The sequence below is a fragment of the Papaver somniferum genome, chromosome 10, assembly GCF_003573695.1.
Source record: "Papaver somniferum cultivar HN1 chromosome 10, ASM357369v1, whole genome shotgun sequence".
NCBI lineage: Eukaryota > Viridiplantae > Streptophyta > Magnoliopsida > Ranunculales > Papaveraceae > Papaver > Papaver somniferum.
In genome coordinates this window covers 87,730,567-87,743,053 of record NC_039367.1, presented here as the reverse complement: position 1 = coordinate 87,743,053, position 12,487 = coordinate 87,730,567, and the positions used below count along the sequence as shown (strand labels likewise).

Genomic DNA, 12,487 nt, shown 5'->3' with positions numbered 1-12,487 from the left:
CTGTGAGCAAGACCAATCGGATCAGCTCATTCTATTTCTCCCTCGATCGGTTATTGTGATCAAGTTAGTTAATCGATGATTTTTAAATTTCCTTCTCTTTTTAATTTACTGTGATTTTGAATTTCCCTTTATTTCGTTGAGTTTTGTTCTTTTTAATTGGCAGCGGATATTCTACGTTCTTTAGGTTTATAATAAAAATTATGGATTTAATATAAATCGGAATATATATTTAAGAACCCTAAATATGAAGATCGGTTTTATGTTTTGGATATTTTTTTTCTTTTTGAAGCATTTATTTTTTGGATATCGAAAAGTTCATATAGACTTATTTTGTTATTTTTTTGGTTAGCATAGACAAACTTATTTTGATGTGGTATCTATGGATACCGAATGCGGTGGATTTTGTAAATAAGGTATTAAGGTGACAGAAGCCTACAACTACATCCGTGATCATATCTACTACGTTCAGTTTCATCTCTCTTATCTAAAGCTATGATATCTAGAGCTATGATGTATTTGAGGAGTCCAAATGATGGCTTGGGAGTGTGAGAGTCCGCAACATCACCCAAATAGTTGGAGGTAATTGTAAAATATTTTTATCTGATTTTTATTCTACTCCATATGAGTTCATTTTCATATTGACTTACGGACTCTGCTTGGACCTTGCAGGTAAGGAAAGATCTGAATGCTTTGTTTCGTTTCAAACAAAATAATAAATGTACTTCTTAAATGTACATTGTCCAAAAATTGAATATCGACTAGCCTGAGGCTAACCCTTATCTTAAACAGTTTAGAAGTACAAATTTTAAGCACTTAATTGTTTCATTTTTTTAATGAATATCAAACACTTTGCTGATAGGAAGGTTGCAGATATCCTATGTTGTTGATTCTCGCTATCTGAGTAAGTATATATTTGTGAAATTGATTTATTTATTTCAGTTTTTTTTTCGCAGTTTTTTTTTACGGATCAAAAGAGTTGTTTACATGGACAGTTGGATGCTTCATTGTCGATTAATTACATAATTTTGTTTGATTGAGTGTTTTTTATACGACATCTTAAGTTCGTAAGCTTATTGAATTCTTATTAGTTCTTTTTTTCATTTTTGATGAAATTAGTTGTGAGAAATGATTCCGAAATTTCATAAGAAAAAAACAGACTTGTGCTCAGCACGAGTGAAAAACTAGTCATATGAACTTTAAAGTTTGAAGGACCTACGCCCCTAATGAAAACACTGTTGGCATATATGGCACAAAAAGGTAAACTTGAAAAGGAAGGCCCGGCCAAAAACAATGAATAAATTGAAAAGACTACTAAACCCCCAGAACTGGCAGACTGTAATAATTGTTTGAACGTAAACCAGCAGCAGACCAATTAAAAGCAGAAAACGTAATGTTGGCCAAGCAAACACGTTTGCGTGTAACTTGTATTGTAAGAGGTTTACTATGGACGTCATTTGCTTGAAAAAAATTCAACTTGTTATTATCTAAAATAAAAAGAAAAACCAAATTAATACAAAAGCTATTAAAATGTCATTATACTGATTGATCCCAACTTGTTTAATTTAATAAATGCTGTCAAAGTTTTCCCAGACTTATTATCTCAACATAAAGAAACCGTTATGGTAAGGATTGGTGGGCAGCAGCCACACACAGTTCACTTGTTTTGAAAATGGCAAAAATAAAGTTCAGACCATGCTCATCTTTTTCAAGGATGTGAAAGAAAGAAATCAATAATGCATCTCAGACCCGAAGAATAATCACAATCACTGTTTCAATCGGGTGAATCATGGGACAAATACAAAGTGATGGCATCCGATGATAGTTTGGAATCAGGTCGTCTCCGTTTACTCATCGCTACTAATGGCGTATCAGTTTACTGGAAGGGTGCTAAAATCATGAAAGGTTGATAACAACGGACAAGCTTACTAGAAGAGGTATGGATGTAGATAGGGTGTGCCAATTTTGTGAAGAAGAAGATGAAACAAGTGCGCATTTATTCTATGATTGTTGGTGAACAAAGAAAATTTGGGATTATTTTCCCAAAGGATGCAACTTCAATTGAAATTCCGATAGTAATATTTTCGCGACTATAAAAACTTGGAGTCATGATTGGGGTATGAAAGACTTGGCTGTATATGGAACAACTTAGCGGTTGCAATATGGTGGTGCATTTGGAAAGAAAGAAATTCTAGAATCTTCGATCACAAAAAGAGAAACTTGGAAAGTCTAATTAGAGATATTAACATTCAAGCATATTTTTGGACGGAATCAAACACTAACATTCAAGCGTATTTTTGGACGGAATCAAACACTAAAATGTTGGATTTAACGACTAACATGGTGATAGCTTTGTGGGACTCGTATTTCCACCGGTAGCTTTGAGTTGGTTTTGAGACGCATGGTGTTTAAATTTTAATATTCTCACTTGGTTATTTGTTCTTTTCTTTGGGTGATCGATTCCAAGCTCGGTCATTTTTTTTTTGTCACTTGTATTTATTGGGTTAAGGTATCCCTCTTAAGTACCTCTTTTTCAATAAATACTTTCTACGGAACCGATAAAAAAAAGAAAAAAAATGTCTTGAAATTTGGTGTACTTTTAGTTTAAAAATTATCCTTTCATATGTTTTTAAAGAACAGTTGATATTATCATGAATTTCCGGTAGTAAGGATTGGTGGGCAGCAACCACGTAATGCATGGTTCATCGGTTGTTTTCAAAAGGGCCAAAAGAAAATTCAGGCCATACTATACATGACCATACACTAGTCTATTCTAAAGGCGGCAGTCAATTAAAGAATTTCTTTGAAAGTGATCACAATCACATCCAAGTCATTTTGCTAACTAATTTAATCATATTATTATAACTTTAAGCCTGTACACAATGTCAAGTTGTTCCGTCTTGACTCGATTTAGAGTTTGGTCACGTAGTCCGTCCTAAGATTTGATCTGTTCTTATTATTTATTTTATTTTATTCTTTTAACAGGATATGGTATTTTCTACTACTCCAGCTCCGGAAATTTTCTAGTTTTATTAATGAAATCTTATTCGAAAAAAAGAAAAGAAACACTTTACCTTAAACAGAAAATACTTGGAAATCCATTAAAAACCAAAGGAACTTGTTGCATGCAATGAATATTACAATGTGATCTGCAACTACAGTCTACAATGCGGGATGTGAGATGCAGCAAATTTTTACAAACTGGGAGATGGAAAACAACTGGAAGTGTAGGCAACTGGAGACGCAAAAGAGACTAAAATTGAAAACTTCCCAACTTATTCTCTAGTCTTGTAAGCCTATAAATGGCGCAGTACCTATAAACATTCTATGTACAATGTACTTCAACACTGACATGGCCTAGTACGATAAGAAACATACCCAAATCTGCATAGAACCTTAAAAGAGCGGATGATTGGAGGACAACTTACTTGACCTCTTAGCTTAATATTAGACTGCTCGTGAATTGGTCTTCCAGTGACCAGTTGTGTTTCCTTCTCATGCTATTGTTCTTCTTGATGTGAATCAGTTTGTCATAAACACACCAGGGGAAACTAAGGAAATGTTCCCGACTCTTCTCTTGACGGTAGTTTCCGAAGTAACTTGGATGGTACGTCACGTGATACCACGCTGAAGCCTTTGCATAGATATCGTCATCTTCCTGAGAACCCGAGTTAAAAATACTCTTTTTATCGAACCACGTCCTTGCTTCTTTTTTTAAAGCTCTAACTGCCAGACTAATCGATTCTGCGTCTCTCCTCATATTAAATGATTTGGACAATTTCATTACACTTCCACCAAGGATCTCAGCCTCAGTTTTGATCCCATAATAATCCATCAGGTTAGCCAACTTGTAGTCAAATTCTCCTTTGTGGAACCAAGCATCATCTAAGTAATCCTCGAACCCATCAACTTCCATATCTGCATCATATGATTTCCTTGCCACCTCCAAAGTGAAGGATTTTATATGGTTGGTGTGGGGAGCAATATCTTTGACCTGCCTAAAAAGTTTGCCCATCACTCGCTTTGACTCATAAGTTGGTCTATCAAGCTTTTCCATGAAGTCTGGGTATTCTTTGACGCGTAAATGAGGAGGAATTTCTGCGGGCACACCTGTCTTAGGGAAGTCGACAGCAATTGAAAATAGCTTGGCGAGTTCTATGCATTCCTTACTCTCTGCCTTCAGCTGCTCCTTATCAGCAAAGGCGGTGTGGGTATTGGCGATGACTCCTAAGCTGTCATTTATCATGTAATTTGCAAAGTACTCCTCAACTTCCTGTAACAACACATCAACAACCATAAACCACCACGGAGTGTAGAATAAGGAAAGGATATCTTGTTTTCAAAACTAGAGCGTACATAATTCAAGCAAATACGGGACGACAAAAATAAAAGTTTTCATAAAAAAATAATGATGGTGAATTTACTCTGTTGTGCCAACTTCTACATACTATAGAGGGAAAAAGAGAAACAACTGTTGTTTGTTTTGTCAGACAAAATACATTTTTATCATTTGAAAACAAGAATGACTAAATCAAATGTGCAACAAGATTGTTTACGAAAATCACAAAATGAATAACCCATACCTCAATCTGCACATTGTGATATAATTCAATAGCAGGTGATGCATCATAGTCCATAGGCTCGACTTGACGAAGGGGAATAAGTTCTTGGTCCCAGCAGACAAAGTATACATCACCATCCAAATCACTCCCAGAACACTCATTTGGATGGGGTCTGCATCAAAATGTCAACTGATATCAGCAAACCTTTAGACGGAACTGTGAAATTAGTTACTGGTATGCTCTCACCTTTGTCCTTTTTGAGGAAATACAACACAATCCACCATATGGTGCAATGCTGGCACATTGACAGCCTGCAAGACACGCATATCACCAGGGTGCAGGCATGGATTTTTAGCAACGACTACCTTCCCAAGTACCAGAACAGTGTCTGCTGGTCCATTCCCATTAAGCATAGAGGAGGAATCCCCACAAAGTTTATTGCGACCAAGGCGAGAAACCTGGACAAATACCTGTCCATACTCCAAGGCTGCTGTTTCATCTAGACATCCCATCATTGATCTTCCCTTTGGAACAAATATCCTTGTCCTAGTCCGCAACTCTAACAGCTTTGCTGCGCGAAATGTTTGAAGCATCATTGAAAGGAATGGCTCTTGATCAGGCTTGTAACCACACAAAAGCATTTCCTTGAGGATATTTGTGGTTTCTGCTGGGGACATGATCTCAAGTGCTTCGTACGCCTTTAATGGATCAGTTAAAATTGAATCCAGTTGGTCGACTGCTTCTTGTTGCTTCTTTTCAAACACGTAATCGTTGACGCCTAGAGTAGACAAAAGGCTGATTACTTGACGATTGAGGAAACACGGCTGAAACTTGCTCCACGACAGAACATCTAGTTTGGTTACCTTTGACTTGAACTTACGCATGCTTGGTCTCAAATATAACTTTTTCACAGATCTTGGATCTACGGCGACAACACCTTTATACCCACCATACCTAATTTGAAAGGCAGACGGCGTACATTTCAAACCACACTTACTAGCCACCTTATGTGCAAATTCAGAAGAAATCTTTCCAATCCCATCAGAAAATGTGTATACATTTCCATTGCTTTCAATCTCGACATCATCAATCTTTTCAATTTCATCCCTAGAAACACTTAATGTTTCTGTCGAGGAACCAAAAGATTGTCCTAGTCTTGCTGCATATTTCGCCACATTTCTAATCTCCCGAAAATCACCCATCCAGTCCCTGATACTAGCTGCTGTTAGCAAACCTTTTGAAGCAAACATCCATGCAGAATTATCACGTAGCTGACTTGCTGAGAAGGCAAGAAATTCAAACTTCTTATCACCAATAACTACGCCATTACGCAGAGTAGAGAGTATCCTTCCATAAAGCAAAGTTTGCTTTTTCTCGTCATTCATTGTTGCACGCGCGGATAAATCAGTTGAACGGATTTTTTCTGAGTCTTCATCAACAAAAGAAATACGGATAAAATTATCGATATGTTCACGATAATAGCGTAAAACTCTATTGGAAACATTAATCTCTGGACCCAGGAAGTATACTTTCAAGGGTGTTACTTGCACCCTGCGAACATAAACCAGCCCGTCAGACAAGGAAATCGAAGTTGATCTAGGAAGGTTTGCTGATAAGCTGTACTCCAAGTACTGCTCAGAAAGCCAGCTAACAGGTTCATAACAACAGTCTTTCAAGTGAAACAGTTTCTCCAGGGCACATATTATATGGTTGACAGAGTGAGAGAAAGGGTCAACCATACGGAAAAAATTGGCATCAAGTGTTGGCCCAGAAAGGCAGCCAGTCTGAACCAAGGAATTAACCTTAAACAAAATATCATATCGCAGCTTATGTCCATCAGGAGGCTCAACAAAAGGAACTAGATCCAAGCTTCGAGAAACTGTCGAACCGGGCTGCATTGTGAACCAACCCTCATCTTCCGTATAATAATGGAAATTTTCACGGAAGTTTGGAAGCTTACAGCCATATGGAATTTTCAAACACATTGCGGAGGACTGCCCAATAGAAAACGATTCAGTGAAATCAGTAGTTCTTACCCACTGATCATCAAATGTATGCATAAAATATTGTAAATCCCTGCCTGCATTTCCTAACGAGGAGAGTGGTTCTGCATAAACTCTAGGAGCAGCATTCATCTGCAAATATTAATCTTTATTAAATAAGTGGTATAGTGATGACAAGTACTATTTTAAACACCAATATTTATACATAAAGGACCAGATAGAGTCTCGATTATCATCTGACATTGTATGAAGTAAAAACATTGGTTGCATCTCATTCAGGCAGGATAACTACCTCTGAGGTTTAAAGTAACCAGCAAAAATATTAACCAGTATGTCAGTATATTGGGTGTCAAATTTGTTTCTAAAGCTAAATTCATAAAGAATTTGTGAATCTTTCATGCTTATCTATTAAGAGAAAATGTTTTAGCACAATGAGAAATGAAAGCATGCTAACATAACTATCTGCTGAAGGAATTTAAGGAGGACCGCATTAACAAGCATTATGGAAGAACGAACCTGAATTATGAGAAATTGTGAGCTTAAGTTCTTCGGTCGGCGCAACTGGATTTCCCAAATGCTCTCATAAGAAAGTTCAAGCTTATAGTTTACAGGCTTTATCTTCAAGGGATCTTTATAAGACAAGAGAAAGCACAATTTACGGAATCCAAACCCAAAATCCACTGAGACGTCCTTAGTCTTGCAAAGAGTATAAAAACAATCATTTGAAACCTGGCATCCAAAATGCAGAGTTGGAACCTTGAGATGGAACATCGAGACCCTAGGCTTGGGTATGATATCCCGATCCCTGCCAAAAACTTTGAGATAAGATGTGCCATAGGATAGGCGTTGGGGTTGATTAATCAACAAAGACATATAATCAGCATTCTGGGTAGTTGTGAACTGTATATCTGCATATGCTCTGGGATTTGGCCCCTTATTTTTTGGTATTGTAACTTGTAGAGCATACACAGATCCCTTGCCGGTGTAATCCTCTAGGAAGTCCTTGATGAGTTCCGCTGTCACATAAGAAGGAAATCCATAAATATGAATTGTCCTTCCCATATTGATGGTGTGTCTCCTGTTGCATAACATAAAGCAAATTATCATGGGGAAGCTATATTTCCACTTCTCAAACAAACGTACTATCTACGGAATATTAAACAAAATCTTCTGCAGGCCGTGATAGAGAATTTCAAAAAAGAGTAGAATTTCGGACCCTTTCCAAATACCAACCAAGTACATTGTTATTTCAGTTGAAAAATTGAAACTCCTAGTACAACAACCTGCTTTTCCATGATTGTCTAGTAAAGTTGATCACCCCGACAATTGGCAAAAGATATTGGGGGCTTCAAGTCTTCAACAAGACAAGAATCTCCACTTAACGAGACTCGATACCCTGACGATCATATTTCTAAGCCTTATCTATCAAATTTGATTTCCCAAAAATGGAGACTTTGAACATAGATCACTGCTCCTTAACTTGTAAGCGAAAGATGAAGTAAGTAAATCCTTACTGAAAATAGGAAAAATTTCAAAGACGAGTAGAGATTTCAGACCCTTACCTTTGATCAAACTTTTTTATCTGTTAGAACTAAATTATTTCAACCAATTGTGTTATTTCAGTTGAAAATTGAAACTCCTAGTACAAGAACTTGCTTTTCCATGTTTTGACATTCAACGATGATATATTGTTTATAAGCTGATCACCCTGACAATTAACGCCTAATAGACTTCAACAACTAGACTGAGAAACTCCACTTGAAGAGAATCGATACAGCAAGGATCATATTTCCGGACCTACATATCTACCTATCAAAGTTGGTTTCTGAGGCTTATCATAGTTTTTATCTAACTAGTAAGGGAAATTTCAAAAGACAAAATCAATCAAAAAACCAAAATAAAAACAAAACACAAAAATTGAAACTCCTAGTACAAGAACTTGTTTTCCAACATTCAATAATGAATTGGGTAATACACGGTTGTCTATAAGTTGATCACCCTGACAATTAACGTCCAAATAGACTAAGAAAAACTCCACTTGAAGAGAATCAATACCCTTACCTAGGAGGTCAGAAATGATTCTACATATTTCCAAAATCTATCTATCTATCAAAGTTGGATTTATACAAACTGAGGTTTGATCATAGTTTACTTTAACTAGTAAGGAAATTTCCAAAGACAAAATCAATAAAAAAAATATAGAGAAATAGAATCATAGATAGATTGCATTTTACCTTCTTCCTGTTACTCCTCAGAGAATCCTCGGAATAGCTATTTAGATCAACTCTGAAGCCATATGTAACTTCAGTGCAGAGATATACACATACACAGTGATACTAATCCAACTTTATAATACTAAAAAGGGACCAACGAGGAATCTTAAAAGCAAATAACTTTTTGCTTTCTTCTCTGATTGGGTTGTGAACTATTCATTGTCATCATCTTGTCATCTGGACAGTCAAGTAGAAGTCAATAAATAATAGTTTCTGGATGAAATGGGACCATAATGTTATTTTGGCCCATGCATTTCCCAATGGGAAACTTTTAGTACAATTATTGAAATACGGTGACATCGGCAAGATGTTCCCCATAAGCGTCATTGTTTTGTGGTGGCCAATTCTGTAACACACCCTATGATTCTGAATCAAGAATTAATGAATAAAGGAGAGAAACTGATAGCAGAAGGGTGACAGTGCATCCTAAAAACATAGGCGGATTTTCTCTTCTCAACCCATGATATTTTTCAAGTCTTTGTATACCTTCGAATTTTCTCTGCTCAGTAATCGAGTCTCGCCATCTAGGAATTATACGGGCATTGAATTCGAAGGAATTGGGCTGGGTAATCAAATTGGAAGAAAACAGGGAATGTCACGTACCCAGGACTCTGTAAGAAATTTTGGTCGAGTGCTGGTCGGAGTTTTTCACGGGATAGGATCCATATTCTCATGTTTCATCAAAACAGGAGTGGTAGGTGAGTCAGAATCGAAGAATAAGGAGTTCACGTGGTTCAGAACTAAAACATGGAAGGATATATATAATATGATGGAAATATTCTCGGGATTGTCTTGTTAGTTTGGGATGTTTCGGCGTGTTGTAATGGGTTTGACTTCATCTGAGGCGAGTTTCCAACGTGTGGGAGTGTGTATAGATTCTTGCAATGTACAACAACCCCCATCTCCATTTCACTTGCAATATGCCTGAATAACATATACACATATTAGAGTAATCTTGGAAACATTTAAGACCCTTGGTGTTCATTTACATGTCACAAAGATACTTTTTTGGCAAAAGAAAGTATATAGACCCGGAGTAATTAAAGAAAACTAAGCACTAAAGCGGTATAAAAGATCTATAGTAGCTTGTTTTCCAATGCCCATTGCATCTCCTAGAAATATGGTTTCCTGATAAAGTTTGCTCGTCCATTGTTTAAAGCTCCCTACAGATGAAATATGCAATTTTCGTATCAGAGATTAATATGCAGAAAATGTACCATGAGTTTAACGATCGAATCTCCAAATAGTTATAACAATAGAACAATGGCATTGGCAACAACCACAAATTCATTGAGGTGACGGAGGTCAGCTAGTGGCCAGTGCAGTTTAGTTTACATCTGTAGAGGGACTGAAGCTAATAATTACGATGGGCATTGTTCGGTTGCAAACATAATCAATTCCAAACTATTCTAAAATGTCAAACAGGGCACTAAGTGAATGCATTTCTTATTATTAATCAAAGCACTACCTTTACTGATGCACTGCTGGTTACTGGTATGCTTGTCTCCCAATCCTTGATGATGCATTCCTCGGTTGCAGAAGCATTACCTTCATAGAGTTAGAGCTAAACCAGCGAAGAGTTATCCCCATCCTTGATTAGGGAGATACTGACATCAATCATTCCACCGGATTCCTGTATTCAATATAGATGAGTGCAGATACAAACAAAATATTTACAATAGAACTACCTGTGAAAAGACAAAAAGCATACGCTTTGAGCATATTACTTTAAACTTCGGGAGCAAACAAAAGTCTATTCAGTATACAAATAACACAAATGCCACATATTACTTTGAGTTGTCTACCACGTAATCTAAGAAAATTCTTAAGATGAACTTTATAGCAAAACGTATCTGCTATGAAAACAGGGAATCACCCACAGGGAGATTAACTCCGCAATTTTGATGACACATAGTGTAAACCTTTGGCAATGAGCAAACAGGCATGACTATATCGTTCTCATCAGCATTAGGAACCACAAACCACAGCTGCAACACAATTTGTAGATACTCAAATTTGTTAAGCAAATAAGTAGATAATAACAAATTTTAGTATAGACTAATGTAACATAAATTTTAGATAATAACTTTGATAGTAGAGGATTACCTTAAATCATTCATCCACCTTCATTCTTCCAAGCCTCAGATGCAGCATAATACTACAGGATATCACGACATATAACCAATAAAACGAAACAAACTGGGTTATTTAGATCAGGGTCATTAACTGAATCAGATTAAATTCCTAGGGGTTTCCATCTGTTTACCTTTTTTCTGTTACCCCTCTTCATGGATACGCAAAAACTAATCAGATTCCCTGTAAACAGAAATCAGCACGATTAATTCGAAGAAACCTAACCATTATATATACAAAAACTTAACTGGAATAATAACAATGGCATGAGAGGCGATGATAAAAATGTCTCGTCTGGCCCTGTCAAATTTCAAAGATTGGAATGCAATAAGAAAACCCCCTAATTATAAAATCCTGAGATGAAACAATCAAAACAATCCTAAGTTTTCCTATTTTGTGAAAAATTGATTGATAAGATTAAACAATCAAAACAAAATTAGTCAAAAAAACCGAGATTGATATGAACCCTTGCTGCGAAACAATCAATCAACATCAAACAAAAATAGGACGGATTTCTAGGTTTAGGGTTCGTACCGAGAGCTAAGAGAGAACAAACTGGATTAATCAGTGAAACAACCGATTCTCAAGGCAAACGAAAAGAAAAAATACCTTTATTTATGAAACCATAGGTTTCAAATTTTGAATTCATTAAAAAATCATCACCAAAATCTCTCCTTGCCAGTGATAGAAACCCACAATTTGACTGAATCACCATTGCTGCTCGAGAAGGAAAGAAATTGGAGGCAAGGTTCACTCTCTCTGCTCGTGGTTTTGATAAAGAAGAGATTAATCAGATTTCTTCCAATTTTCATATGAGCAGCTAATTTAATTGGTTTCCCAATCTACTTCTACCTCTTGGTTATCAAAATGTTTTTAATTGATAGCATCCCTTCATCTAATCTTTGATGACGATGATGAGAACAAGAAATATAAAAGTGATATCTAATTGTTTTTCAATTTTCTCTCAGTAAATAACATAAACACATCATGGGAGACAATCTACCCCTCACAAACATTCATTCCACTATATTAGTAACAAACCAAATCCAGGATTTCATATTTTTCATTAACTCAATTTATGTTTCAATAAACAATGAAAATATTACCACAACACATAATCCCTCGTGTGCAATTAGAATAAGAAACGTCGAACAAGCTAAAATAAAGAATACAAATCATCACTAACTTTAATTTCTAAGTTGGGCATCTAATTGGTTTAGATTTTGTTTACAAGTTTCAACACGATATCAATTAAAACCTAAACAAAGGTTTTCTTCGGTTGAATTTGCAACTCACAGTAACTTGAAATACCCCCCAAAAAAAACTTCTAATAAGACAGCGAATGATGGTGGAAAAGCAAATTAAATCCCCATTTAGTTAGCGACACAATACTTAGGCTTGGTACTGGGCTAACTCATTTGGATGCTCGGTTAAGACTAACACGGGTTAGTCCACAAGTGAGTTGGAGGGAGTTTAATGTATTTTGAATCTTGGGGATTTTGAGGGAGTGTAAGAGAGT

At 36.3% G+C, this 12,487-nt stretch overlaps 1 protein-coding gene across 2 annotated transcripts; it reads right to left on the bottom strand.

Annotated features, from left to right (window-relative positions):
• Nucleotides 1-3,066: 3,066 nt before the first annotated feature.
• LOC113318239 (probable RNA-dependent RNA polymerase 1) lies at nucleotides 3,067-12,270 on the bottom strand. 2 transcript variants are annotated; one of them, XM_026566374.1, is made up of 9 exons: nucleotides 11,578-12,270; nucleotides 11,102-11,151; nucleotides 10,942-10,993; nucleotides 10,304-10,823; nucleotides 8,797-9,759; nucleotides 7,079-7,640; nucleotides 4,806-6,694; nucleotides 4,581-4,731; nucleotides 3,067-4,270 (listed from the first exon to the last, which is right to left on the bottom strand). In XM_026566374.1, the coding sequence occupies exons 6-9, from the start codon at nucleotides 7,622-7,624 to the stop codon at nucleotides 3,434-3,436; spliced, it is 3,423 nt and encodes a 1,140-aa protein (XP_026422159.1). In that variant the 5' UTR covers nucleotides 7,625-7,640; nucleotides 8,797-9,759; nucleotides 10,304-10,823; nucleotides 10,942-10,993; nucleotides 11,102-11,151; nucleotides 11,578-12,270; the 3' UTR covers nucleotides 3,067-3,433. The 2 variants fall into 2 exon arrangements, with proteins under 2 accessions (XP_026422159.1, XP_026422160.1); XM_026566375.1 differs by lacking the exons at nucleotides 11,102-11,151; nucleotides 11,578-12,270 and having other exon boundaries at nucleotides 10,304-10,468; nucleotides 10,716-10,823; nucleotides 10,942-11,084.
• Between the last annotated feature and the right edge of the window lie 217 nt (nucleotides 12,271-12,487).

Bases quoted from the DNA above. Each gene is read 5' to 3' on its own strand.
- LOC113318239 (XM_026566374.1), bottom strand. From the start codon at position 7,624: ATGGGAAGGACAATTCATATTTATGGATTTCCTTCTTATGTGACAGCG. The intron at 6,695-7,078 runs GTTCGTTCTTCC...TAATATTTGCAG, and splicing joins CACAATTTCTCATAATTCAG to ATGAATGCTGCTCCTAGAGT. The intron at 4,732-4,805 runs GTGAGAGCATAC...ATTTTGATGCAG, and splicing joins TTTCCTCAAAAAGGACAAAG to ACCCCATCCAAATGAGTGTT.